General features: G+C 49.8%; 11 protein-coding genes across 11 annotated transcripts; 5 read left to right on the top strand and 6 right to left on the bottom strand.

Moving 5' to 3' along the window:
• Positions 1 to 325: 325 nt before the first annotated feature.
• N7482_009630 (uncharacterized protein) lies at positions 326 to 637 on the bottom strand (the record flags this gene model as incomplete). Its single annotated transcript, XM_056691754.1, has 1 exon — positions 326 to 637. The coding sequence occupies one exon, from the start codon at positions 635 to 637 to the stop codon at positions 326 to 328; it is 312 nt and encodes a 103-aa protein (XP_056539460.1).
• Positions 638 to 3,562: 2,925 nt separating this feature from the next.
• On the top strand, positions 3,563 to 6,159 carry N7482_009629 (DUF3433 domain-containing protein; the record flags this gene model as incomplete). The annotated part of the gene is made up of 2 exons (XM_056691753.1): positions 3,563 to 3,611; positions 3,710 to 6,159. The coding sequence occupies 2 exons, from the start codon at positions 3,563 to 3,565 to the stop codon at positions 6,157 to 6,159; spliced, it is 2,499 nt and encodes an 832-aa protein (XP_056539459.1).
• A 1,406-nt stretch (positions 6,160 to 7,565) lies between these two features.
• Positions 7,566 to 9,470, bottom strand: N7482_009628 (uncharacterized protein; the record flags this gene model as incomplete). Its single annotated transcript, XM_056691752.1, has 8 exons — positions 7,566 to 7,842; positions 7,888 to 7,956; positions 8,007 to 8,015; positions 8,071 to 8,487; positions 8,564 to 8,713; positions 8,770 to 8,967; positions 9,030 to 9,202; positions 9,255 to 9,470. The coding sequence occupies 8 exons, from the start codon at positions 9,468 to 9,470 to the stop codon at positions 7,566 to 7,568; spliced, it is 1,509 nt and encodes a 502-aa protein (XP_056539458.1).
• Positions 9,471 to 9,930: 460 nt separating this feature from the next.
• Positions 9,931 to 11,349, top strand: N7482_009627 (TauD/TfdA dioxygenase family protein; the record flags this gene model as incomplete). The annotated part of the gene is made up of 7 exons (XM_056691751.1): positions 9,931 to 9,982; positions 10,036 to 10,196; positions 10,258 to 10,379; positions 10,426 to 10,512; positions 10,577 to 10,637; positions 10,697 to 10,783; positions 10,840 to 11,349. The coding sequence occupies 7 exons, from the start codon at positions 9,931 to 9,933 to the stop codon at positions 11,347 to 11,349; spliced, it is 1,080 nt and encodes a 359-aa protein (XP_056539457.1).
• A 48-nt stretch (positions 11,350 to 11,397) lies between these two features.
• Positions 11,398 to 12,894, bottom strand: N7482_009626 (fungal specific transcription factor domain-containing protein; the record flags this gene model as incomplete). The annotated part of the gene is made up of 2 exons (XM_056691750.1): positions 11,398 to 11,660; positions 11,712 to 12,894. 2 exons carry the CDS (start codon positions 12,892 to 12,894, stop codon positions 11,398 to 11,400), a joined length of 1,446 nt encoding a protein of 481 aa, XP_056539456.1.
• An 810-nt stretch (positions 12,895 to 13,704) lies between these two features.
• N7482_009625 (dihydrodipicolinate synthase family protein) lies at positions 13,705 to 15,049 on the bottom strand (the record flags this gene model as incomplete). The annotated part of the gene is made up of 7 exons (XM_056691749.1): positions 13,705 to 13,854; positions 13,912 to 14,022; positions 14,077 to 14,260; positions 14,312 to 14,416; positions 14,466 to 14,725; positions 14,786 to 14,847; positions 14,983 to 15,049. The coding sequence occupies 7 exons, from the start codon at positions 15,047 to 15,049 to the stop codon at positions 13,705 to 13,707; spliced, it is 939 nt and encodes a 312-aa protein (XP_056539455.1).
• Positions 15,050 to 15,553: 504 nt separating this feature from the next.
• N7482_009624 (uncharacterized protein) lies at positions 15,554 to 17,465 on the bottom strand (the record flags this gene model as incomplete). Its single annotated transcript, XM_056691748.1, has 8 exons — positions 15,554 to 15,760; positions 15,809 to 15,934; positions 15,990 to 16,095; positions 16,147 to 16,368; positions 16,420 to 16,590; positions 16,650 to 17,128; positions 17,204 to 17,283; positions 17,333 to 17,465. 8 exons carry the CDS (start codon positions 17,463 to 17,465, stop codon positions 15,554 to 15,556), a joined length of 1,524 nt encoding a protein of 507 aa, XP_056539454.1.
• A 517-nt stretch (positions 17,466 to 17,982) lies between these two features.
• N7482_009623 (TauD/TfdA dioxygenase family protein) lies at positions 17,983 to 19,252 on the top strand (the record flags this gene model as incomplete). Its single annotated transcript, XM_056691747.1, has 4 exons — positions 17,983 to 18,067; positions 18,131 to 18,500; positions 18,561 to 18,901; positions 18,960 to 19,252. Coding segments are annotated over 4 exons (1,089 nt in total), but the record flags the coding sequence as incomplete, so codon positions are not given.
• An 868-nt stretch (positions 19,253 to 20,120) lies between these two features.
• N7482_009622 (uncharacterized protein) lies at positions 20,121 to 20,722 on the top strand (the record flags this gene model as incomplete). The annotated part of the gene is made up of 2 exons (XM_056691746.1): positions 20,121 to 20,184; positions 20,211 to 20,722. 2 exons carry the CDS (start codon positions 20,121 to 20,123, stop codon positions 20,720 to 20,722), a joined length of 576 nt encoding a protein of 191 aa, XP_056539452.1.
• Positions 20,723 to 20,981: 259 nt separating this feature from the next.
• Positions 20,982 to 23,280, bottom strand: N7482_009621 (putative G-patch domain protein; the record flags this gene model as incomplete). The annotated part of the gene is made up of 6 exons (XM_056691745.1): positions 20,982 to 22,019; positions 22,078 to 22,430; positions 22,482 to 22,542; positions 22,600 to 22,802; positions 22,865 to 22,940; positions 23,086 to 23,280. 6 exons carry the CDS (start codon positions 23,278 to 23,280, stop codon positions 20,982 to 20,984), a joined length of 1,926 nt encoding a protein of 641 aa, XP_056539451.1.
• Positions 23,281 to 24,445: 1,165 nt separating this feature from the next.
• N7482_009620 (uncharacterized protein) lies at positions 24,446 to 27,118 on the top strand (the record flags this gene model as incomplete). Its single annotated transcript, XM_056691744.1, has 4 exons — positions 24,446 to 24,917; positions 24,975 to 25,738; positions 25,827 to 26,296; positions 26,383 to 27,118. The coding sequence occupies 4 exons, from the start codon at positions 24,446 to 24,448 to the stop codon at positions 27,116 to 27,118; spliced, it is 2,442 nt and encodes an 813-aa protein (XP_056539450.1).
• Between the last annotated feature and the right edge of the window lie 140 nt (positions 27,119 to 27,258).

Genomic DNA, 27,258 nt, shown 5'->3' with positions numbered 1-27,258 from the left:
ACCGGACTGCGAAGGGGGAGGGGGTAGGGGTAGGTTTGGGGTGGGAGGTTCAAGGGAAGGTGAAGGAATGAAGGCAGGAACCGGAGGAAGAATTGAGGGGAAGCGAAGACGTAGGCTAAAGGCTAAAAGAGGGCATTAAAGAAAGACAAGAAGCGATAAGCCTGCGGCACCATTGCGGAGGCGAAGGAGGAAACCGTGGACGGGTCGAGGCTGTACGGGGGCCACCGCCTCAGGCAGCGACGTTTTACCCGCTTTCGAGATTCACGGTCGCCGTCTCCCATATTCTCCTACATCTCTCAAACCCTGCGGAGTCCGCGACCCCTTCCTATACTGTCTTGATCTGAACTGCTTCTTTTCTTCTAGAATCCCATGCTCCATTACCAGTGCACTCTGACTCGTAGATGCTGACTGCAGCAGCACTGATCCGCTTGCCAGTGCGCGCATCGAGGACCGGGCCTCTCATTCGCTGCACCGTGGAGCCGTCGCGGGGCGTTGGATTCCCATGGCAGGCCACACGCCAAGCCTTGCGGACAACGTCGCGGGGGTCCGTGATGCCCCAGGAGATGGCGCAGACGTAGGCCCCCGAATTCCCCTGGCAGCACCAGCCGCGAGAATGACGAGTCACCAACCTCCACATCCTTTTTTTCGACTCGGAATTTGTGTGCGCAGGCATCGGAAGAATCACTGATGGAGAGCCATGCGTACCGTTGAAGGCACCGAAAAGACTTATTGCGATCGCTTCCAGCCGGCTGCAGTCCCACAGGAATTATCCTCTCTCGCCACTGCCCAGGTCCCCTTGAAGCTTAGACGAACTGTTTTGCACCTGGCAGGATGCTTCTCTAAACTACCACGTATCGTTTTCCAGGGACTTCTTCAACCATGGGGAAACAAGATCGGCACTTGGAAAATCTATACGATTCATAGAGAGGTCGTTAAGGCCCCAAAAGCAGGATCTGGCTGAATTTGCCTGCATGGTAGTCCGTACTTCGTACATAGAACGGCAGCCATAGTAGACTCTGGGCTTGGACACCGGGGCCAGGCGGACCGGCCCACTGTCCACGTTTAAGATGAAACAAGCCGCACCCCACCAAGAAAAGCTAGCCTTATTTTGAATAGCGACCATTAGCTTTGGGGCTAGATAAGGATTCCCGGTCGGGGCGAGATAAAAAGAGCTAAGCGAGAGCTTATAGGGGCTTGTCGGCTAAAAGAGCCCTGTTGAGTTGATACCATCCCATGCACGCACCCTTCTTTGATAGGATGGTGGAGCCTAATTAAGCTTATGGTGGGAGCCAGCCGATAAGCAGCTGATACGATAGCTGGTGCTTCGATAGCTCTTTGTGCGATCAAATCACACCTTAGATCATTTGATCGATGTCGGAATCCGGTCTCCCCAGGGATAGCAAGCTCCCACGGTCCACAAAACCGGGTGGCTGTGGGTTACACAGACACCAGCATTGTTGCAATGAATTTTGTACAATCGACCGTGAATCGAATGGGAATTCAGGTTTTGATAGGGTAACAGCTGGACCATCGATCTCTAGAAAGTTGAAAGCGTCACAGAATGCGAGAGGTGCGCAATACTATGGGCCGGGAGGGCAGGTATAGCTACAGACCCACGGATGATGCTAGATGCATTATATAATGTCTGCGTAACCCAATGGCAAGCGCCCCTCTACTTAAATAGGGCGATATACCCAGCATGGTGTGTAGCTGCTTTCCGATAGAGGCCCAGCAGGCAAAAGACGACGTGGCCTCGAGACAGCTCCCAAAGCGCCGTTCGTCAGGTACAAGCACCGCAGCAATCACGGTTAAGAATATCCCGATCTCGCTAACAATATACCAGAAAAAAGCATCAACGTCATCAATAACTCTCGATATGCCCTCCTTATGCCGACTATGGCCCTGGGCAAAGCGAAAGAAGCCCACTTACCAAGAAGATTGCTCCCTATCGCCGGGAAGAACTCCATTTTTGCAATCTTGGGAGATGACTCTAAGAAATGAAGGATCCAGCCATGGACCCCCACCAGATTTACAAGAGCGTTATGTCAGGTTTGGCATTGGCGGCGCGGGAAACATGCGCAAGTCCTGCTTCCTTCTCCTGGAGCCCACTCTGTTACAATATTCCTCCCTTGCTTGGACATATACTGACGATACCCGCGGGCAGGGTCCTTTCGCACAATGGCCGAACCATCCAGGCAGTTACATATTGACTAGACAGCTGGATATTGCTATAGGTATAAAAGCCCGCATATTGGCAAGAAGAATTTCGCAACGGCAATACTATCTGGCAGCCTGACAATCAAGTCATTACTACTAGGATTTAAATATGAAGGTCTCCCATTTCTCCACGATGGTTATTTAAATACGAGCTATGTCTAATAAAAGATTCCACAATGGCCTTCTTTCCATAGTCTTATAGATTCCGGATCCTTTACCAATGCGACAATGCTTAACTTGAGCGAGACATTGTTCCACGGCCTGTGTGACCTCAGCATATCCTGCCCGAATTAACAGGGCACTGAAAGTTCTTTCTGTATGTCAAGGCATGGGTGGTTGAATATTCGCTGGAGTATGCAGCCCTTGTAGGTAGGGATGCTAAATATTGGCTGCCACAACCAGACTGTGGCGCTGGACGGCTGCTGGATGCATGGGATTACCGGTGAGGGTCATATTAAAGTAACGCCATTGGATAAGAGTATTCTAAATATAAGCCTCAAGATTTCAGTTGACTATAAGCCCCGTGTCTAATTGAGTCACTCACAGCCTCGTGTTTTCGCTGCCCAGCCAGGTGCCCTAGTTACCGACGGCCCAGCCACGTTCTATACCAGCAAGGGAGACACGGGAACACCGATTTTCCCACCACTTGATGTATCAATAATCAGGCTGCCCCGGCAATCAAGCATTCAGCCCTTCCTCCGATCGTATCTAGGAGGGTAATTATTGATTGTGGTCATCGATGTGGGTGCTTCCTTGGGAGTTGTGGTTTCGAGTGTTACACCAGCACGGGAGGCGTGACTCCCAGTCCGAACCATGCTTTCTGGTCGTTACATCGGTAGCAGAAATTAAACAAAAAACATAGTCCTTGCAGTAAACTAATATAATCTTTGTAAAATCTGTACCGTAGATCCTGCGAATGCAATCAAAGCCAAGCTTCGGCACTTCCATGGAATGGCGATGGGGCGGGGGATCGGGCCGCGACACTAGACAGCCAGCTCAACCAGCTCAACCACGACGACAGCCGATCGGGCGACCACACTTTCTGATTCGCAACAGTAATTGTGATTTATCGAATAAAACAGAAGCAAAATTGTCTGAGTCGTCAACCTCTCATGTCTCAATCCTCCCTATTGGCCTGTTGGTTGGGTGTCGCGGCGTGGGAGGCTGGGGGTGGCTGGGAGTAGCCCACCAGAACGACGCCATCCAAACAAAAGCCGGCTGGGCTGCAATTCTCGTCCATCACACACTCCCATTGACTGCCTAAGCTCCAGTGTCTCGCTGGGGAATGCTTCGAAAGTAAAACTCTTCGAGACTGTCGAAGATTTGCCCGCATTCCACGGCCGTCATGTCGGACTCTCCCACCCCGCGCAATTTCAGTCTGCGAAACGTGAACTGTATGTCCAAGCAAAAAAAGCTTTAAATATGTCCTGGAGATCCAGCTTGACAGATTAACAACAAGATTTCACATGACTCTTTACTGATTGTTTCGCAGCAAGCAAACCCCAAGTCTACCGAACAGAGTCGCGACAGTCCGCTGCTGCATCTGACGACTACTATTCCTTCTCAGACCGAGCAGTTTCATCTAGTCCAGATAGTTGTGTGACCGCAATGCGCTTTGCCACCCCGGACTCACATCAATCATCTCGAGCATCACCACCCCCGGTGCCTCAGATACAACAGCCGCAGCACCAACCAATGGCTGAATCAAGCCCACAATATCAACAACAATCACCAGCACCGGAGGACCTTGGCTCCCCACGACCAGCAACAGCCAGTACTGTTCGATTTGGGGAAGAAAGAATCGCCCGTATTAGCCCCAAATCTGATGATACTGTTCGACGGGTCCCAAGTGACTATGCTGGGCCGGCGCCTACCCCAGGATTGGACGACTCGCCCTACGTTCGCTTCGCTATAGATCAGCTTACCCGTGACGAGGAGGTCAATGGACCCACGAGACAAGATTCGGTTTCTACTAAAGACGATTTTCCAACTGATCGGCTTGTATGGGACCAGGGGCTGGGCTATTTCACCCGCGCACGCACACCCATCCGATACATGGAGACACCAGCAAGGCCGAACTACAAATCACCATCCCCCCAGGCACTGCCGCAGAGGCCAAACTCGGTTGACCCCGAGTCGTTTGTTGCTGTGGACCCACCAGAGCAAAGCTTGTTGTACCCGCCTTTGGACTATCTGCCTATGGTTTTGCGGCCATGGGCTCTGCTCAGCCTGATCTTTTGTTGCCTGCTTATGATCGCAGGCGTCGTGTTTTGCAACATCTGGTCCCACCACCATGAGGGCCTGTGGGATTATAATGGTCAAGGTGGTGCTCGATACTTTGTCATGCAGTTTCTCCCTCAGATCCTCGCTGCGCCTATAATGATTTGGACATTTGTTGTCCAAGCTGCGGTCTATCGCATCTCTCCTTTTGCTATGATGTCAGCAGAGCGGAAACGGGGATCTGTCTTGCAAGGGCTACCTATTCTCCCAAAGAACTTTGTTATTCCCGACTTCTCCCATTTCCGCTACGGAGAGCCTCTGTTTGGTGTTTCGCTCTTCACAATCTGGTTATCCAACTTCTTTGCGATTCCCCTCTTGAGCTGCATTTTCCAGGCTAAGTATTATGTCATGGACGGACAAGGCGTCTGGAAATGGACTTGTGTACAATCAGTGGGCTGGACTCTGGTGGCATCGTATGGTCTCTTGACTATTGGATTGCTGTTGCTTGTGATCCGATTCATCCGTGGCTGGACTGGCCTAATGTGGGACCCGATCTGTCTGGCAGACCTGATCTCCATTATCCAGCGATCGAACATTCTTCATGACTATGAGCACTCGGAGACCGTCCCATCAGTACGACAGTCCCTCGATCCCCGCGTTTTGCGACTTGGATACTGGAAACTCTCCATGAAGCCGGAGATCTTCTATGGGATTGGCGAAGTTGATGCTCCTATTCGGACCCCCTCGCTGCACCAGACGGAAAAGGGTCGCGAGACACAGCCTCACGGGCTGGCCAAAGTGCGCTTCGATCTTGAACATCAAGGTGCCTTTGCCAATGACCCCTTTGATCACCATCTATACTCGCCTTTCACTCGATACCGCTGGACACCCTGGTTCCTCCGCAAGCCCTCCGTCATCGTATGGACTATCATCGTGTTTGCGCTTTTTATCGCCTTCGTCGCTGTCAGCTTCGTCAACAATGCTATCGAGGGCGGTTTCCCGCCCAAGCTGCCCACGATGCCGTCCACAAGCGCATTTTCTGCCTCCAACTTCCTCTATAGCTTCATCCCAGCATTGATCGGAAACGTTCTCTTCCTTGCCTGGCAGCCGATTGATACCTACTTCCGCGCCCTGCAGCCGTTCGTTGAGCTCGCGGCTCCGAACGGCGCTGCCGCAGACAAGAGCATCCTCCTCGCCTACCCATCTTCTCTTCCCATCCAAGTCACCCTACAAGCCATCATCAACGGCCACTATAAGGTCGCCTGGATCTCATTTATGAGCCTTGTCTCAATCGCCATCCCAATCCTGGCCGGCGGTGTGTTCATCGCACTGTGGTACCCGAACCACGAAGATATCCGCATTTCCTCGCTAATGCCAGCCTTCTACGCATTGATCGCATTCTGCGGCTTTTACGCCGTCTCCTTCCTGGCCATCTGGCCAGGCCGCCGGCACTACCTCCCACACGATATCACCACCCTCGCCGATCTCATGAGCTACTTCTACCAATCCCCCCTTCTCGCGGATAAGCTCCTCCGTGAGCCGCGCAGCAAAACCGATCTTGTCACCCGCCTCATTGTCGCCCCTCCATCGGAGCGCTTACTGCCTATGTACGGCTTCGGAATTTACGTCGGCCGCGACGGCAAGGAGCATCTTGGCATCGATCGCTTCCATCGCCCTGGGCGAACCGATATGCTGATTACGACTGGAACGATGGAAACCTAAACCCATTGCACTTTATTTCCTGGTTTGTCGCACGATATCATGAGCGGCATTATTTCATCATGAGCGTCTTGTTTTTGTTTTGATTTTGATGATGTTGTACAGCGCGAACAAGGTTGATGTTCTGTTTTTTCATGTCTTTGGACATTTGCCTATTTTGTATCGTGGCATTCCCGGCGTCATACGCGTGTGTACTTCCGTCTTCTGATGTCTCGGTTTCCTGGCGATGAATATGGAGGTGATAGAATAATGACCTAGAGAAAGAAATGATATTATGACCCATACGATTCTGGATGCCCTCTCCTCATCCGCCAAGTCCGATGTATAATGTAGCCGCCATTTGTTGCTGACGCATGCGTAGGGGCCCATGCTCCTTTTCCCTTATGCTGTTACCCTCCGAGGGATGTGGATGCCTGAAAGTCCCATTCGGTTTGAAACTGAAATGCAGCAAATGCTGAAAAAATACCTTGAGGCGCAGTCAGGGCGCTGGAGGGTCTTGTTCGATTCCGACTTCCAAATGCATGATGCAAGGGGGACAAGCTCCCCCAGCACACCTTGCCCGCTGCAGCCCTCAATAGAGACAGGGCACCGCTCATGGAGAAAGCATATGAGAAACTACGCAATGTTGAGCCCGAAATCGTGACAGCCTTTGAGAATTGTGGCCTCGGACCAACAGGGGGAGCATCACTATTATCGACCACTCTATTGGCGTCGAAGGTATACGCTGAATAGTTTCAAGAATCACAACGCGGACCGGGGGACTAAAAGAGGGGACACATATTCCCTGGGCGAGTCAAGAGAAAGGCCCATAGGTACGAACTTATTGACAACTGTTATCACTTTTCCTGGGAGACAGACAACATATCTATCACAAAAGCCGAAAATAACAATAGCCTCACTTCTCTCGGCTATCCACACTCTTCGACCAACGTGCTCCTATCTGCCCATTTCATCCTTTCGGTGGGGTCCCTACTGTAATAACTTGAGTACCGAAATAACAAAATTTGTCAATATCGTCCAGTATGTTTGGCCTTGATGTCGAGGAATATATATGGCATTTTATGTTTCAAAAAGTGCTGAAGAGGACAAAAAGATTCTGGATATAGCAGTACGCCAAGGTGGGTGGAGATCTGGCCCATCCAGTTCGGAGGCATGACTTCCAGAAATGCAGCTTTATTTGGTTGTCACCCTTACTTGTGGCTATCTTTACGATATTCTCTTCATGGTATCCCTCTTCAAAGTAGTTTAGACGGGCGTCGGCTTCAGCAGGGATCTCTAGCAGTAGCGAAGTTACTCGATGGCGAGGCAAGATTTGTTCTTCTTGTTGGACTCTGTAGTTCGATGGAGACTTCAATACTTATAGATTGTACCTCTCATGGTAAATTTCTATTGAAAACCAATCGAAAGCCTCAGGTCGTGTATTTGAAACCCGCATTCTCCTTATCCGTCATATCCAACCAGTCGTGGTCGGCAGCCATGCGACCTTCAATGGCATCCGCGCGCTTCTTGTTGCTGAAATGACAGACAAGACCATACGCTGTAATAGAAAACATTGCAATGATATAGCAGACAATCATCGCCACAGTCCCGCCGGTATATTTAGGGGCTTGATCTGCTCGGAATGTTTGAGGTCCAATAATGTTTCCGGTGGCCCACGCAATGTAGAACCAGGCATATAGTGTAATCCTAAGTATGTTAGACGGAGACTTATGTTTATGGGGAGTTTCTCACTTCTTTGTGTGGCCTGCCACGTTAGCTTGGTATACCGAGACCAGAGTGATGTAGGGAGCCCAGTATGTACTTTGGGAAGTTAGTAAGCATAACGCGCTTTGGGAATCATTTTGGCCTACTATAAGATGCTGTGAAGAATTGAAGTCAGTATAAGCAGACAATTCAATTCATTAGAGAACTTACTATAGCCCAAGGAGCTGACCAGCAAGGTTCGTTTGCGGCAACGCATAACACAGCACAGCACCAAGAAGGGGCAGAAGAATTGAGACTGTCACAATAGCGGTACGATACCGTCTTGTAGTAGCAGCCAAATAAGAGAGACCGATTCCGGATAGAGTACTCATGGCACCAGGAGGCATAGCGAGAAGCGAGGTTTGAAGGGAATCAAAGCCAAGGCCCGAGATGATAAGGGTGTTGAATGTTGTCAACCCGCCATTTGGTACTTGCAAAGCAGCAATGGCTATCCACATTAGCCATGTCTTGATGTCAAAGATTGCTTCCCAGACTTGGTCGATCTTGAAGGTCTTTGACTCGATACCAGTGTTATCAGCTGCTTTGCGTTGAATGACGATGTACTTTTCCCGGGGGTAAGGAACTTGGCTTCAAGAGGGTTGTTTGGCCTGTTCGATCTTGTCAGTGTTATTTCATTCTCTTTTCGACGATGTGGGCATCGTACAATACAAAATACACCACGACGGATGTGACGATAGTGAGAGCTCCAACTACAAGGAAAATAATCTTCCATGTTTCGAATGGCCCATTGTAATACCCAACGGCCCAAGCGACGAAGCCATTGATGATCGGGGCGACCACATTAAGAATGATGCTGCAGATCCACGTCAGTCTATGTGTGTTACTGGCGAGTGCCGAGTCACTTGGTACCTGTTTCTCTTTGGCTGTTCTTCAGGTCGATACCACATCGAGACAACCAATGTGACAGCTGGAATCAACAGTGATTCGCAGCCACCCAAAAGAAATCTACACGCAAAAAGGCCTCCAAAACTGGTGCATGCTGCCATACACATTTCAAGGATGCCCCAACAGAGTACATTGAAAGCGAAGAACGGCACAGCAGGGACTCTAGTAAGTTAGATATGAGTTCGCCATGAAGTTTTCAAATGAAATCACAGAAGGTGTCTCACTTTTGCAAACAGTAGGCCAAAGGACCCATGAATACCAGTCCACCGAAAAATGGTGCTGATCCAATCCATGAATACTGAGCCCCGGTAATATGAAGATCTGTCTTGATGTTGTAAATGGCAGCTGCCGAGATAGCAGTTTTATCAAGCCCTGATAGAGTAGCACAAACGAATAACTATTCCACGTTAGTATTGAAAGGTATTTGCCATGACAAAAAGGGTTCTCACAGTGGGAATAAGTCTCCAATCAATTCTGCGGATCAGTCTCTTTTCTTCCTCAACAGACCAACTTTCACCATCCATTTGATCCGCATAGTCGCTAATGATCTGTGCAGCAATATCAACATGTTTGTTTCGTCCGGCTTTAATGGCTTTGACAGCTGCCTCAGCTGTGACGCGCCCTCCCTTGGGCTCATCGTTGATGGTGACTTGATCAGCAGCCATCTTCTGGTTCTGCAATGTTGTTTGCTCAGATGTTCGGTGTTGGTCCATCTAGTAGAGACCATAGGGTTACTCTTGGCTGACAATATATCCGATGTTCATCTTACCCTTTGAGTTTCGGTTATCAGTAACTTATTTCTCGATAGGCTTATCGCCCCCAACAGTGGCATCAAGCCCACGATCTCGGCCAACCCCCGCGGCCAGTGATTGCCCGTGGACCGCTTATCAACCACCATCGATAACGAGTGGGGGTGCAAGTGGGGCTGATTTTGAGCTGCCCGAGCGGACAAACATTCCATTGGCGGCCATCCCCACGATAATGTATGAGGCCATTTATCAGAGGCTAGGATTGAGCAGAATCTGGTGTCATAGTTGTTGTTTTAAAAGTATAGTGCCTGAGGCGCCTTTGAGGATTAAAGTCGTCGAATGAAACGGCCTCTGAGCTTCCCATTGCATCGCCAAGATGGTGTCCGAAACAGTTGAAGAGAAGGGGCCACTCTATCCTGACTATCTGCGTAAGTCTTATGTCCCAAGACATGAGTGTTTCATGGAATGACACAGAGTATAGCCTTCTATGACCCGCTCGAAAAGGTCGAGATGCTCGGGCCTTTCGAGCACGATGACCCCGGCCATCGAGCAGATCCATCATTTCTGAATCTTTTGGAGAAAGCGACTAACGTTGTGGAATTGAGCCCTCATTGTGGAACAGAGCTTCAGGGAGTTCAGCTTGTGAGACTTTCTGCCCCTTCTATTCCACCCACCCCCAAAAAACTAATGCAGATGGTTTAAGTCGGAGCTTTCAACCCAAGGTCTAGATGAACTGGCCCTCATGGTGGCAGAGCGCGGATGTCTCGTATTTAGGGACCAAGATTTCACCAACCTGGGCTTTGAGAAGCAGAAGAAAATTGCCTCGTGAGTTTACTGCGCTCAATTAGTGAAGGTGTTCTCACAAATTTAGTCATTTTGGCCCCCTTCACAAGCATGGATGGATGCCTCATCCTAAAAATGGTCCTGAGGAGTTTGTTATCGTCTATGATTCCAAGGAGTAAGTCCCAATTTGTATCCTGCCTTTCTGCTTGGTATCTGACACATGAACTTCTACCAAACAGTGACCTGCGAATTCGCAAATCCTGGGCAAGAAAAAGCCCAATTCAGTTCCATGTCGACCAGGTAAGTCTCAACGCTAATGTTCGGAATGAATTAAAAAGACTCACAGGCTTTTTAAATAGTCACCCGAGTCTCAGCCTCCTGGGGCGACATTCTTCTGCATGCTCGAGTCCCCCCCAGGAGCGGGAGGCGACACGATCATTTCCAACGTGAGTCTCGCCAAAGAAAACAAGCAAATTTCAATGCGCTGAAGATGTCCCTTCAGATGACTCGTGCCTTTGAACGTCTTTCACCTTCATTCCGCAGGCGACTTGAAGGCCTCAGGGCCGTCCACACCACGGCAAACCCAATCATGCGCGAGATCCGCGACAACGGCCCAGATTCTGTCCTTCGTCGGCCCATCACTCGAACCATCCACCCAGTCGTAGTCGTACACCCCGTCACCAAAAAGAAAGCGCTATTTGTCAACTCTTCTTATACCCAGAGTATTGTTGGCTGGGACGAGGAAGAGTCAGACTACATGCTGAAGTTCCTGTTCGACCACATCAATCGCGGGCATGATTTCTGCTGCCGCGTGCGATATGAACCCGGTACAGTGGTAATCTGGGATCAGAGAGTGACGCAGCATTCGCAGACTTTGGATTACTCGGCTGGATCTCGGAGACATGCTTTCCGGTTGACCCCCTTGGCTAATGTCCCGATTCCGAGTTTGATAGAGGAAGATGATGGGGAGTGTGCCAAGGATGAAGCAAGGATGATGCTTAATCTCTGCTAGTATTATCGAGTGGTTGTGAATGTTTTTGAATGTTGATATTATTGTCTATTATACTGTCCCGTTCCCCATTAGAGTCTCTACCTTGATGAAAGCGAGATTTGTCAAGCCTTTGACCCCCGCTGCTCCATTTGCCGAAATGCGAGTTGCCCACCGCCATCTCCGAATCCAGTTTTGAAGTTCGGTATGTTCTGCGTCGAATGAGTATTTCAAAAACTCGGGCCTTGATTCACCCTCCGCCTGGTTTGAGGGTGAGACGATTTGTAGAAGATGCACCATAAAGGAACCAGCAATGGCAAAATTAGGTCGACTCCCTGATTACTTCGTTAGATCGGGAACTCTGGCTACTAGATCGAAATACTCACAGCTATGCCAGAATGCATTCCACTGAGCTCCCGTAAGCTTTTCGACGAACTCAACAAACTCCTTCACACATAACAACGCTCCTTTAACAACTGCTTTGGCGCCCTCGTAGATAGCATCCGGCTCCTCTTGATGTATCTTGATAAGTGCCGGCCATTGATCCAATGGTCGTAACAAGGCGCGAAGTAGAGTCACATGCGTGACGATGTATGAAAGATAAAGTGATCCATTCCCATCGAGGTCCTCGCCAGAAACAGCATTAGAGGTTGGACTCAGATTATTTGGCAAATTATCCCGCCAGTCTCTAAGCCTCACGCGCATTGGCCGTGCTAAGTCCAAGGAGTATTGGAGGTCATTGGATGTCTTTCCGATCGCCTTCACCGAATAAAAGGATCTTTGGATATCCGATAGTATCGTGGATAATGTCGCCAAATGATGTATATGACTCTGTGTATCCGGGGAGTCCGACAATGTATCTTGTATATCTTCCTGCTTGAGCATAGACACATCGTAATCATCATCACACAAGTGGCTGGGCATTCCTCGTGCCAGGGCGACCCACTTCTCCATGGCATAGAGACCCCACCAGAGTCGACGCCGAAGCCTTTTCTCCCAGGGCGGAATAGAGGTCCATGATCCTGCATCTCTGTGAAGCCCGACGGTTTGAGCAACGGCCAGGGAGGTTGAAATGAGTGACCATGCAAAAGCGGTATCTGAGAGATACATGTTCGTTGGAAGTCGCTGTTGAAGGAGAAGACAGGCTTGAAGCGTTGCGAGAGAAGGTGCGTGAAGTTCTTGCGATACGCAAAGCCAGCAAAGACGATATATTTGCTCACCAGAGGGAGGGTTTAGAAGTAATGTGTAGAGACTATCGTCATACATGACGAATTGCAGCGAGGTGGCGCAGATTGCGGATAATAATGCCAATGGCATTTTACTCAACTCGGTTGGTGATGATGGGATTTGATGACTGGATAGAATCGGAAAGTAAGGGTCGACATAGCGCGAATACAGCTTGATGAGATGCCACGCTTCAGTGGGATTCATCATAGCCCATAGGCGAGGCCATGCATTATCCGTAAGCTGTGGATCAAGATTTGGCTCCACTTTCTCAAGGAGAGAATGGTCGGTGATACCGAAAACAGTAGGGGGGAGAAATCGACTGTTTCCCTCTGTTTCTGACATGGGTTGTCCATGATTCGATATTTTAAACCATTCACTTTTGGTATTGAGACATTCTGCTCGTTGTAGGGCTGGTGGCTTAGGATATGGATATCGGAAACTCCGGTTGGCCCAATATAGAAACTGAATGCCCCTGGAATATGTTCAAGGGAATCTATTGGATAAGGCGAGTCACTGGATGCTAGTCGTTTTTGACTTGGTGGAGATCTTCCCGGACTGAATGAGACGCTGTTTTGCGCGTCGAGCCTGGCCGTACCATCTTGGCTGAGAGCTGAATGGCTTGTCTGTGGGATTCTTGGTTCCAACTCTAGAATAGTACCCAGAAGGCCCTCCTCTGGCGATAAAGCTTCATCTCTGTTCCCATTGCTCGGTCGGCTCTCGTTTAAAAGATACAGCCACCCGTCAGGATCTTCGCAATTCTCAAGTGTTTCAGTCGATTGGCATAGTCTAGCCCTCTTTCGCGGTCCTGGGCCCTCTTCAAACGTGCATTGTTGATCTTTGCCGGTACATCGATGGCATGGCGGTCCATTGGGCATGTCACAGACGACTTTACGTCTGCGACAAGCGTCGCAAGGCCGACATTTTCGAGACTTGTATAAACGACCATTCAGGACCGGAGCAGAGGCTGAACATTCCATTTTAAAGTCAAGCTAGGAAAATATTGAAGGGAAAGAATAAAGGATGAGTAACAAAGGGGTCTTATCTCCAGCACTGACGCTTGCTTATCAGAATCAAGCGGGGGCGGATTTCCCCACTTTTGTAGGCTCAGACTCTGGATCTCAGATATATTGACTTTGTTACTGCTTAATCCCTTCACAGTGTCGCCTCTAAATCCAATAATGCTTTCAGATGTGGACTTGATAGAGCTGCGTCCGCCACGGTGTCGTCCATCGGCAACAGTGGAAGCCGGGGTCTATCTCCATACCCAAAGCGACGATGTAACAACTTCTTCATCCCCGAAATCTGCAGTAATCTCAGCGTAGGAACCGGGAAATATCAAATTGTCTGGGGTTCACTCACTCCAATACTTAGTGCCACTCCATCTGCAAGAGCAATCAAGTTCTGTAACTCATGTGCTTCTTTGCTGGACGCGCTGTCTTGGCACAGAGTCCACAGTCTCACGCAGGATTTCTGACCGCTCGTCAATTATTTGCCAATTTCGTCCGAATCATTGCAGACGCTTACCGGTGCTATATTTGGCAAACCACTAATCGCGCCCGCTGCTCCAACCGAAATGGATGGTAGCAAGAAGTCAATAAAGCCATCGATGGCCCGAAACGGGGACGCTGACGACCGAGGGAAAGCGCTTTGGAATTCTGGTCTCGAAACTTGAGCCATGATTCGAGTCAACTTCCCCACATTAGCGCATCTGCAGGGCTATGTTAGCCAAATCGATTAGAAGTAGAGGATGGAAACGAACGTCAGTTTCACACCGCAAACATTGGCGGAAGACTTGATTATCTGCACTATTAGATCGCTATCCATGTCAATTCCTCCTGACACGGCAGGGAAATTGTATATGATGCTGCATGGTATTAGGAGCCTGTCATTTTGAGGACCGGGGTAGTACAGACACTGGCAAGGGCGATGTATCTGCGATATCCACGAAAAACTTCTTAATCGCGTTGGAATCCGCCGAAAGGGCTCCGGCATAGTACCCTGGGGGTATAATCATCACATAATCTGCGCCAGCTTCTGCAGCATCTGTGCAAAGTTGAATAGACTCGCGGGTACTAGCTCCTCCAGCACCTGCAACAATTGGAATGCCCTGCAGACTCATCTCATCAAGCGCGACACGAGTGAGTCGTATAAGGGTCTTCTTCTCTTCGCGGTTCTAGAATTAGATAATTCATTAATTTTTGGAGACTTGTTGTCGTGGGAGAATGATTCTCACCAAATGAATAGCCTCGCCCATAGACCCAGATACTACTGGGATGGTTCCGGCATTCACAATGACTTTCAACCTCGTTAATTATTGGAACAGCTCTACAAGTTTCCATGCTCATACATTTCACATGTCTCTGGAAAGCCTGGACATCTTTACATCACATTAGCTACCCTATAGTTCCATTTATACCAGGTCAATCTCACCAATATCCTCATTATCGCTGAAGAAACATGGCAAAGGCGTATAAATTCCCATAGGTAGTGGCCGCATGTTTGGTGGCTGATATTCGAGTGTGCGTGGCAAAGTATCTGGTAAGCAGTCTTCGGCGAAGGAGAATGTGTAGTCTATCACTTTTTCTTCGCCACTTTTTGACATTGAAAATTAGACTTTTTCTTAGAATGGTATCTGGATAAACCGATAAACGTGAAGCAAAGATAGGAAGCTTGGGCGATATCGTGAGTGCGGCAGACCTGCTTGGCGCGCGCAGCTTATCGAATCGATAGTGACAGCCCACAAGACACCGTTATCTATGTGGGTACCTTCATCTAGTCTTTATCGACTCTACATTTGCGTTATGGGTCCTCGTGATCTAGGCTTAGCTTTTTTTTGCAGGGTGGAATGTAAATCTTGTGATACATATCAAAGAAACCAATCATGGATATCCTGACTTTCAGTCACTAAAAGTTCCTCTTTTACATATGCAGAATAGCCTTTATAGAATAACCATGTGGTATGTTTTCAAATGTTCAACCGAATTAACATCTTGAATTAATGTTACAGCACAAATCGGAATAACGGGCTATTCTCTCCCATCTCTCCTAGCTCCTCGGTAGTGTATGTTCTCTCAATTTCACCAACATCCAACCCATCCCGTCGCTTGTTTTCCTTGCGCATCAAATACCAGTGTACAGTAGCGGGGATCATTGCGCCGAGCACAGTTGCACCGACTGAGAAGCCAAATCCGAGAGGGTAAGTAGGCGCCTACGAGATGTTAGCCAGACTTGATTTTAAGTTTTCAGATCCACTGACCTCGCTAGAAATATAGATATTTGATCCAATACTTCCACCCCCGACACTGCCGAAGAGCATCAGAAGACCAATAGCAGCGGCTCGTTTGGAAGGATTCGGGATGTTTGAACTTGTCCATGCGCCGACCTGCATTCAATGATCAGTCGAGGTTTCAGACTTGAATTTCAAAAGCAGGACTTACCATCGGAGCTTGGGCCGCATATCCAGCCGCAGCCAAGAAGATAGCAAAGTAGCTCACGCCGGGGAGAGAAGGATAGTGAACTGTGATCCACAAAATAATGATACCACTAAATTATTTCAATTAGCACGATTCTCCATCTTGGCTCAGATCCACCTACATCAGACCCAGGGTATAGGCGCCCATGATGCATAGATAACGTTGCTGCTTTTGATCGCTGATGTATCCAACAGCAACGCAAACGCCTGTGGCAAATATGTACGGAGGCGTGGTCAGGGCTTGCGCTTTCACCGCAGTATACCCCAAGTTTGCGACCATAGTGGGCAATGTGTAAGACAGGGAATACGTAGGCACGGAACCGCCCCACCAAAACAGCATCATCCTTAAGGGGAATTAGCTATAAGCGGTCAATGAAATTTCAGATTGAACTTACATGAAATAAGTTTTCCGATCCTTTGCAGCCGAGATCACATCACTCCAGCGGAAAGTATAAGTGGAAGACACCGGGCCATTGGCATACTTGACACGGAGAGAAGCGTATTCAAGTTCCTCGTCAGTAAGCCATTTGGTACGTTTGCCTGCTTGATATTGATGAGGGAACGCGCTGGTAATGTCCAATTAGTCTGCTTTCTGACGAAATTAATGCGGAGTTGGTGGTCTCACGGCAAGCAGAATAAGCACAAAAGCCCTGCAACGATGGTGATGCATCCTTCAATGAGAAAAAGCCATCTCCAAGCTCTCCAGCCAAGATTTCCATCAAGGGACCCGACACCGTAGGCAATGACACCGCCAAACGCACCTGCAGTGGTGTTCGCACCGTAGAAAATGGCCATGCGCGTGCCGATCTCCTTCGGTGTATACCACATGGAGAGAATGAAGTAGGCTCCTGGGTAGAGTCCAGCCTCGGTAATTCCTAGCATCAAACGAATCACAATGAAGCCAGCATAAGAGCTTGCTTGCGAGGTGAGAGTTGTAATGAGTCCCCATGCACACACAATGAAGGGAAACCATATCTTGGGGCCAACTCTTCGAAGCATGATATTTGATACTGGCTCAGCGAGGCCGTAGGTGAAAAAGAAGTACATAAGGGCCAGGTTATACTGGGTACCACTCATGCCAAGGTCCTCCAGGAGGCCGAATAGCTATAGATGGAAATGATTTAGTTTTTTGGGAAGGTGGGGGGTGGATAAACTCTAAAGGGTAAGGCATGGGCTAACCTTGGCATTGCCTGCATTGGATTTATCGAGCGAACACATCAAATATAGAAAACTCAGTGTTGGAAGTAGGCGTAGGTCCACTGAGTTCAAAGTGAGCAAAGGGATATATTATTGTTGCACGAGTCTTACATTTCCTGAGCAATTTATTCTTGGAAAGCCCACTGAACACATTCTCAAGGTGAAGAAAGCGTTCGTACTCCGCTGCCAAGTTTCCATCGGACACGGTAGCTACTGCGTCACCTTTCTTCTCCGTGTCAGTCATGGAAGATGGTGAGGTAGAATTAGTCAACTCCATAGTGAGACACAGAAATTAACTTCTAACTCGACTCTGAATTTATCTATCGCGAGGGAAAGGGAGCTTTTAAGAGACTTTGAGAATTCCCTTGGATATCTCTCCAGGCTTAGAGCGTGAAATATCCCAGAAGTTAAGAAGTAGGTGGTTGGTTGGATCTGATATTGTGTACAAGTGCACGGGTCTCGTCGAATCATCGAAGTCCACTGCAGCTAAAGCGACCAGAAATAACCTTATCTAAATGTAATTCTATTGGTCTTCTTTGGCCGCTCTGGGAGGATAGCACTGATAAGGAAAGTGTGGGGTTTATCGGAGCTTCGCCGAGCTGGCCGAACGGCCAACTCTATCAATGTGGTACTTGAGTTGTAGATTGCGAAGTACCAGCGTTTGAACTCCTTCCAGATGCTCTTCAAAGGGTTTTATAAGCCTTAGACTCAGCTGGGCCATCCAAATTGGCCAAACGGCGGTTGTTTGAGTGGACGACAGAATGTCGAGCATTACAGTCATTGCCCCGGGCACAATCACACGAGAGAAGAACGAAGATGGCGACCCTCTGTACCCTAGTTACATGCGTCAGTCTCGCTAAAGGCTTTCCATGAAAACCGTGGAGTGAAGGCTAAACTTTAACTGAACAGCATTTTACGATCCTCTCGAGAAAGTAGAAGACATCGGTGCTTTCGAGCATTTCGATCCTGGTCACCGCGCTGATCCTAAGTTGCCCAATCTTCTGAAGAACGCGACTAAAGTTTGGGACCTATCTCCTCATGTGGGAACTGAGGTTCATGGAGTTCAGCTCTCTCAACTCGACAGCGCCGGCTTGGATGAATTAGCCCTTCTTGCAGCGCAGAGAGGCGCCTTGGTATTCCGGGATCAAGACTTTGTGGATATCGGCTTCGAGGCACAAAAAAAACTTGTCAGTCATTTTGGTCCTCTGCACATCCACGGTTGGGCCCCTCATCCTGCTGCGGGATCCAAAGAACACATGATTATTTACGATCACAAGGAGTAAGGATGATTAATTCTTCACGAAGGCTACAAGTCCGAAATAACTAACACTCGTCCTAGTGATCTCCGAGTCCGCCAATCTTGGGCGGGTCGTAGCCCAGTTCAATGGCACACAGACCAGAGTCCCGAGCAGCAACCCCCCGGTACCAGTTTCATTGCTATGCTCGAGTCCCCAGCTACCGCTGGCGGAGACACTCTTGTGAGTTCTAGCGTGAGGGCATACAGCAGTCTCTCGCCTCGCTTCCGCAAGCGCCTTGAAGGCCTGACAGCTATTCACACAAACAATGACGGTGTCAGTCAAGAGCTCAAGCACGGTCAACAAGCCGTGATGCGGCGCGGAGTGCTTCGGGCTGAACACCCTGTTGTACTTGTTCATCCTGTCACGAAGCAGAAAGCCCTTTGTAGGTTTTTCTTAGGCATTCTCTCACAGCTTTGTCTTCTCTAACAACGATCTGTTAGATGTTAACCCAGTTTACACAAAGAAAATCGTCGGTTTTGACCAGGAGGAGTCAGACTGCATCCTCAAGTTCCTTTTCGATCACATCGCCAAGCGACAAGATTTCTCTTGTCGGATCCGTTATGAAGCTGGCACTGTGCTTGTGTGGGACCAACGAGTCACTAATCACTCGCAGACTCTTGATTACCCAGTTGGAGATCGTAGACACGGTTTTAGATTAACTCCTCTGGCGAACAAACCAATCCCGGTTAAGATTGAAGAGGATGACGGGGAATGCTCAAGGGATGAGGCTCGGGTACAGTTGAACATGTGTTGACTAAGGGATGGAACGACAAGGGCTTCACGGTTACAGGGGAATATGTGGGTAAATGGTCCTAGAGAGGATGAGGTCTGAGCACAGAAATGGAGAACTTGGGATTACTCCACTTACTCCATGCGGGGACTGTACTCCTTATGCGCCAGACCAAATGATGGTGGGTGAGAAAAGAACAAATTTAGTCTGCCTAGTGTCTACCCGACCCCGTTGTCTTGCAATTCTCTTACCCCTAATAAACTACACCCTATAAACAGAGGTCCGCATCTGGTAAACGATCAGAGTAATTTTAGCCAGAAAATGGGCTCAGACAGTACTCACATTTGTTGACCGGCGCTAGCGTGTTGTATTTATTGAGGTGGATATCACTTAGGCTCTCAAGCTAGGAGGACACCCTGGTCAGGCTTAATGAGCAAATCAGGGCACTCAGGTTGGGCTCAGTAGTTAAGTTAAGTGGACTTTACAATTATGTAATACTCACCGAGAAACTCAAGGGCTCTATCACGTGATAGCTTCATTCCCAGATTGAGAGATCGGAGGCCATACTCTTCACGTGATGAATCTCAAGAATCTTACTAAGTCAGATTGTTACGCTAGCGGTATATATAACAGGTATTGGGACGACACTCCGCCTCCGCAGTTTTGCGGCACCATCAACACCGCCTCCAGCCGATCGACAAGACCCTAATTTGTCAAGAGTGACATGATTTTCTTTGAGCTGCCAGCTCTGCATATATCTTCCTGGCATCATTGATCCTCTTCTTCTGACACTTTCCGGCGTATCAGCATCTGGCCTTGACGAGTTACACCTCCGCAACCCATCCCATCCTGCGTTGCTCTCTCGGGAACAATGGTCTCCTTCTTCAGCTGGGGCTCCAGCTCCAAATCAGACTCAGACACCCCGAAGCCTCAGGGTCAATCAACATCAGATTCTGATCAGAGTGCATCAACACCATCCTCCCCCCACAGCCGCCCTCCCAGCCGCCGCAATTAGCGCAACAATTCGCGTCCCAAGATAATACCAACCTCAAACTGTTCTGCGGAGGCTTGGCCTTCTTCGCCCTCTCTCTATACATCACCCGTCGTGCGACTATCAGGAGGCGCCTCGCCTGTATGCCCCCCTTCTACTCAAGCTCGGTATACTTTCAACCCAATGTGAATGGGGCCATGGAAGCTTTCGAGGCCCTGAACCTGGCTACGATCAATGTGATCTCGTTCAGCATGATGGCCTCGGGTGGAGTCATGTGCGCTCTCAACGTCAATAGCTTAGAGGATATGCGGAAGGTCATGCGCGGGAGTTTGGAAGGAGTTGCGGCTGGCAAGTCCGATGAGGAGCTGGAGAAGGAGGTGGCCGAGTGGGTTTCCAGTGTACTTGGTGACCGGTTTGACAAGCAGCTGGAGAAGGAGAAGGCGAAAAAGCGAACAGTGGACCCCAAAGAGGAGACAAGTTGATTGGGTCACGGGGGACCTAGTTGTTTGGATACACTCTGCTCATGCTTATCAAATGATATGACCCTGTACAATACTTTGCATTTTGATATACTTGAGCATGGCCATCTGGCGTTGTTGCTACAATAGCATCATGATGAACAAGAAAGCGTCGCGTGGATGGGTCAGGCGTTGTTGGCGTTGCTGCAAACCAGAATGATCCCAGGATATCAGTATTGTACAATGCTCCTCCATGTAAACCAGAGCCTCCATATGTAGACGATCACCGATTCATCTGATCGTAGCGCTGGCGAGCTGTCTCCTTTGTCTTCTCCAAGAATTCATCATATCGGCCACGGGTATTCCGTCCTGCTTCTTCAACTGCATCTCCAAGTTTGCCTCCTTGTGCTCCCAGCCCCACGCCCTGCGCATAGACCTCGGTGGCGATAGGCGCAGTCACACCAGTACCCTGAGCACCCAACCCTGAGCCTACTGACCAGCCCATCTTGCTGAGCAGTGAGGCCCCCTTCGAATTAGTCTGCACTAACGGTTCTTCCTCATCCTTCGGAGCGGCTGGCTTTTGTCGAGGTCCGGCCTTGGTACGACCAAACGCCTGGCGGCGTTCCCTTGCACGGTCACGATATTCGGATGAAGATTGCTGGATGATTCCATGCTTGATGAGCTTGGCCATTCCCCGTGCCTTCGCCTCCTCGTTTTGCAGGTACTCTCGGTGGAGCTGGCTAAGCCGTTCGTGCCGGTTGACATTAGCTGAACTTTTGAATTGGCGCATGCAGAGATAGCAGCAGTTCCGGTTCAAGTCGGCATATGATTGAGCAGGCGGGGCGCTTGGTTCTGTTGCACCATCCACGGGGTTCTCATCGCTGGCCTTTGGTATACCGTGGAGCTCAGCATGGCGGTTACTCCAAAATTGCAGGTGTGATGGCACGGCGAGCTTTTTTGCATTCGCACTTGCTGCAACATCAACCTTATCAGCCTTCCTCTTCTTTGCTTTGTCGGATTCCTTAGTTCCCTTGGCTTCATGGTGTTGTTGGCCCCCAGACTTGGTGCTTTTGGGTTGATCTTGACCAACATCGTCTTCGTCTGATGTAAGCATCAGCTCAGTCACATACCCTTCGTCATCCCAGTACATGAGTTTAACGGAAGGATTTGACAGTGGGCTAAAAGTGAAGTGGGCCGTGCTAGGCTTAGGGTCCATAACTGGTACGAAGACACCGGCATGGATATAGCTGACCATGACCGGTCTAGACGAGATGGTGAACTTTTCGAATGAGTTCAACCTAGTCATGGCGGCTTGAGCATCCTGCAAAATTGTTGTAAGCGGATAGAAGAAGGTGAGCGGGTGATTGATCTCAGCATACCATCACATTCGCGAATTCAGCAAATCCAAAGCGCCAGCTATCATTGGTTTTTCTGTCACGAACCAGCAAGACACGCCGGATAGAACCCTCCCGAGCTCCAAGATTTGAATCCCCAGTTGTCGACGCCACTTTGGCCCCTTTCTTCGGGTTGTTCGAGGAAACAATATCATTGCTTCCCGCACTGGGTCGGTACAGCTTCGCAACACCTTTTGCCAAAAGTTCTTCTGACACGGATGACTCCAAGCCTCGGAAAAGGAGAAATTGAGATGGTTGATTTTCGGGGGCGGCATCATTGTCGCCATTATTCACAACTTTCGGTGCAGGAACACCCGGTGGGCCAGTGGGAGCCACCTCTGCAGCTCGTTAGCAAAACCATGCCAGTACCATTGAAAGTGTAAACAAACCAGGCCGGGGCGCATTGCAGCGGAAGCACTTTGGACGAGTTGCAAAATTGACGACAGCACACTGAATCTAGCTGTCAGCTTCATATTCACGCCCACGTTCCGATATGAGTGATCCTACCATCCGACAGGTCCAGTCGCCTTCTGCTTTTACTCGAGCTCTGTCTTCTCTCTCACGACTGTACGCAATGCGAACTCTGGTGCTTCGATCGTTATCTCCGGCACTCGGGCCATAGAGATAGATGTATGGGTGGTTCGCTTCGAGGAAAGCCCTTGACTCGTTAATAGAGTGAAATCGAAGGAATCCCAGCTGTCGCGACACCTCTAAACAACAATTTGTATCAATACAAAGCCCCTTTCGCAGGTGTTGTGATCTCTGGACTCACTCGTGTGTCGATCTCGAATTACTCTTATTTCCTCCAGGCCGATTATATGGTAAGCATTTTCTAGCTCAACTCCGATCTATCATATCAGACCGAGGGTCAGCGCGTCGTACTAGAGACCGGAGCTAGGAGAACACCAAAGCTCCGCTTTGCACTGGTATCCATCCAACTCACATCGTCTTCCGACATATCCACGGGGAATCCCTCCATCATAATTTCCCGACTCTCTTGGCCAAAGCTGGACTGCCCTCGACGAGGGCTGCGACTGCGACTGTAGCTCCCTCCACGGCTATATCCTGGGGACCGGTATCCCTCGTGATCACGGTCTCTGTATCCTTGTCTTCCTCGTCGTGGAGGCGATCCCGGGGATCGGTGACGGTACTCATCTCGATCCCGGCCTCCATAGTGCGGTCTGGCATCTCGGTCCCTAGAGTACTCGCCCCTGCGATCAGCCGGTCGTCGGGGAGGGGAGCGAGAAGGGTCTTTATTTCCCAAAGCCGATGGAAGAAGATTAGCCACAACTCAAAACTCAAAGGGGAGACTCGGGCTTTCTCCGAGTGTGGCCATGGCTCAAGCACCATTTTCATGCGGGGAGGAGCGTATACCGCCAGGCGAACGTGAGCGAGAGCGGTCGTCATACATGCGGCCGTCCCGATCCTCACGGGGAGGGTATCCCCGGCGAGATGGACCAGAATGCTGTCTGCTATCATCTGGATAAGGATGCGCCATCTTGAATAGACATCGAAAGTGTGGTGAGGGGGCGAAAAGGCGCTTGAGAAAGAAAGCTCAAGCTGCACTGATACGCGATAGCTCACGGCAGAATTCTGACCGCCTCCATAGTCCTTAATTGGGGAGCGTTCGATAAATGGAAAGACCCCAAAGGTTGAAGCGACTCAGGTGTATTTATAGCTCTTGTCAAATCGAAAGTTCCTCATCATCCATATATGCCTAGGGAGTGACAGTCTATATTGCCAGTACGATACATATTTACTCTTATGGACAGATTTGGATCTAAATGGGCTAAATTACCGCTGCGACTTTGGAGACAAATAGGTATGCAATCTTTGAAGGCACCTAATTCCCGGCTGTTGTATTATCCAGTACAGAGCTTAAAACGACAGTCTAGCGTCTCAATATATTTATACACCGGTAGCTTGCTCGTATTATTGATCCCTTTTCGAGGCTGCAGCGCGCCGCCCCTCGGCGGGCCCCTCGTTGTTGCACCATCTCGAGGGACCACCCAGTACAGGGGTGGGCACGATCCACCACCTCCCGGAGAGCCAGGACGTATGAATTCAACCCGGCAGCTCATGTTGCAGTCAGGATGACAGATACCCTAGTAGGCGCGACCAGACCCAACCGATTGGCGCCAGATATCAGCTATTTAAGAGGTGGTTCTCCACAGTGCCCCGCGGTGGGATGCAATGTGTTAGCCGTGATATGGGCGATTGGCTGCCAGTTCTTGGGACCCACGGCCTCTATTTACACGGGTGGGCAACCCCTTTGTTTCAGTTTGAATCTTCCAACTACTCTTCCAACTGGAAACCGATTGCACCGCTCCCATTGCTGCCATCTAGATACACCATGTCGCTGTCTGCAAAGCCAAATCACCGCGCCTGGTGGAAAGAGTGCTCGGTATACCAAATCTGGCCCGCCTCATTCAAAGATTCGAACAATGACGGCGTCGGTGACATTCCTGGCATCATTTCCCAGCTCGACTACATTATGAACCTTGGGGTGGATATGGTTTGGTTATGCCCCTCGTATAAGTCCCCGCAGGTCGATATGGGCTACGATATCGCCGATTACTACAGTATTGCCGACGAGTATGGCACGGTCGCAGATGTCGAGAAATTGATCCAGGGATGCCACCAACGCGGAATGAAGCTTCTTATGGACTTGGTAGTCAATCACACTAGCGACCAGCACGAGTGGTTCAAGCACTCGCGGGGATCCAAAGACAACGAGTATCGGAACTGGTATATCTGGAAGCCTGCACGCTACGATGAGCAGGGAAACCGCCATCCTCCGAACAACTGGGTTTCTCATTTCCAAGGTATGGGACGGATATATTAGTTATTCAGCCACACAGGTACTTACTGTGAGCTTTTAGGTAGTGCGTGGCAGTATGACGAGCTCACAGACGAATACTACCTTCATCTGTACGCCACCGAGCAGCCCGATCTCAACTGGGAGCACCCGCCAGTGCGCAAGGCTGTGCATGATATCATGCGCTTTTGGCTCGACAAGGGCTGCGACGGGTTCCGCATGGACGTGATCAATTTCATCAGCAAAGACCAACGCTTCCCTGACGCGCCAGTGAAAGACCCGCGAACCCCCTGGCAATGGGGAGATAAGTACTATGCTAACGGGCCACGGCTGCACGAGTACCTGCAAGATGTGGGAAAGATTCTCAAAGAATATGATGCCTTTAGTGTTGGCGAGATGCCTTTCGTGAAGGATGAGGGAGAGGTGCTTCGAGCTGTGCAGTTTGACCGCAACGAGATCAATATGATTTTCAGCTTTGAGCACGTGGATATTGACCATGGAACGTTTGACAAGTTTGAGCCTGGCAATTGGAAACTGACTGATCTCAAGCAGTTCTTCCAGCGGTGGCAGACGTTCATGTATGAGCATGACGGCTGGAACGCTCTCTATTGGGAGAACCATGATCAGCCGCGATCAATTGACCGCTATACGAACGCAAGTGAGGAGCATAGTCTCATCGCATCCAAGATGTTGGCCACTGCATTGGCACTGCAGTCTGGCACACCTTTTGTGTACCAGGGACAGGAGCTAGGGATGCGCAACGTTCCACCATCTTGGGGCATCGAGGAATACAAGGATATTGACTGCCTCAACCACTGGAATAGGCAAGTCATTCCGCAACTTTGTGTCTAGAAACCGTTGCTAAGTAGTACCGTGCAGGTTGATTACGCATAAACACTTCGACACCAACGCCCAGCAAGTCGCTCTTCAAGAGTACCAGAAAAAATCCCGAGATAATGCGCGCACTCCAGTCCAATGGTCTGATGCTCCCAATGGAGGGTTCACTGGCCCTAACGTCAAGCCCTGGATGTCCGTCAACGACAACTACGTCCAAATTAACGCTGCAGCCGAGGTCAAGGACCCCAACTCTACTTATCACTTCTGGGCGTCTGTGCTCGCTTTGCGCAAGAAGTATCTGGATATCTTTGTGTACGGTGATTGGAAGATTGTAGATGGTCCGAGCCAAGAGGTGTTTGCGTTTACCCGTCAGTACGAGGACCAGAAGGCTTTGGTTCTGTGTAACTGGACTGAAAAGAACGTGGCTTGGGATGCGTCGAGCAATGGGATCTCTGCAGTCAAGAGTGTGCTTTTGAACAACTACGAGGGAACAGCCGAGGCTTCGAAGCGCTTCTGCGGAGGAAAGTACGCACTCCGACCTTATGAGGCGTTCGTTCTGCTTGTGTAAACGCGGCCGTGGCTGTTCGATGCAGATCTGGAAGTCAAGGATAGATTGAGAAGATGATAGACCATAGATATCTCCAAAGAGCCCAGGGAACTCCTTCTACAACTTGTGACTTTCCCCTCGATATATTGCGCCGTTCGGTGGTTTCCGCCACTATCGGGTTTCACTTATCCACCGCTTCCCCGCGATCGATAGGAGCCGCCTTGCGAAACATTTCAGTCACTCAATCTCAACACTCCCCTCAACACCCACACACACATGCATACACGATGACAACCGAGGAAGCCTCTGTTCCCGCACACCTAGACCCATCCACGTACCCACGCATCCGCCACGATGCTGCGCAAAACATCCACCTCACGCTCACCTATTCCCCGCTCGACCCGAACACCTATCTTGCGCAGACATCCTCTCCCGCTGCAGGCGCAAATACCCTGTTCCTCGGAACGACACGCGATACCTTCGAAGGCCGCGCTGTCTCTCAATTGAGTTATACAACATACCCGCCCCTTGCGTTGAAGACACTCACGGCCATCGCGGAGGCCGCCGTGAGCAAGCATGATCTCAAGGGCCTAAGCATTGCGCACCGCCTCGGAATAGTGCCCATTGGAGAGGCCTCTATTGCGATATCTGTGAGTGCGGGACACCGTGCTGCAGCTTGGAGGGCCGGTGAAGAGGTCTTGGAGGCCTGCAAGGAGAAGGCGGAAATATGGAAGCGCGAGGAATTTATTGACGGTGGGATGGAGTGGAGGGCTAATGCTGATCGTGACGCGGAGGGGAATCTTGTTAAAAATGATGGCCCTTAATACAAAAGCACTTGTGCACTGGGGTATCGTGTGGGCGTTCGATGGTGGCCTCTTAGTGCTGGCCTGTTACTTCCGTATGGAGCTATGGCATTGGTCTGCCGGGAGTCCGTGGAGAAGGCTATACCATATGGCATTGGAGA

Source organism: Penicillium canariense, assembly GCF_028826845.1.
Source record: "Penicillium canariense strain IBT 26290 chromosome Unknown utg000007l_segment0_segment0, whole genome shotgun sequence".
In the NCBI taxonomy this organism is placed as follows: domain Eukaryota; kingdom Fungi; phylum Ascomycota; class Eurotiomycetes; order Eurotiales; family Aspergillaceae; genus Penicillium; species Penicillium canariense.
The sequence above is the reverse complement of the archived record's forward strand: the minus strand, read 5'-3'. Positions and strand labels throughout refer to the sequence as shown.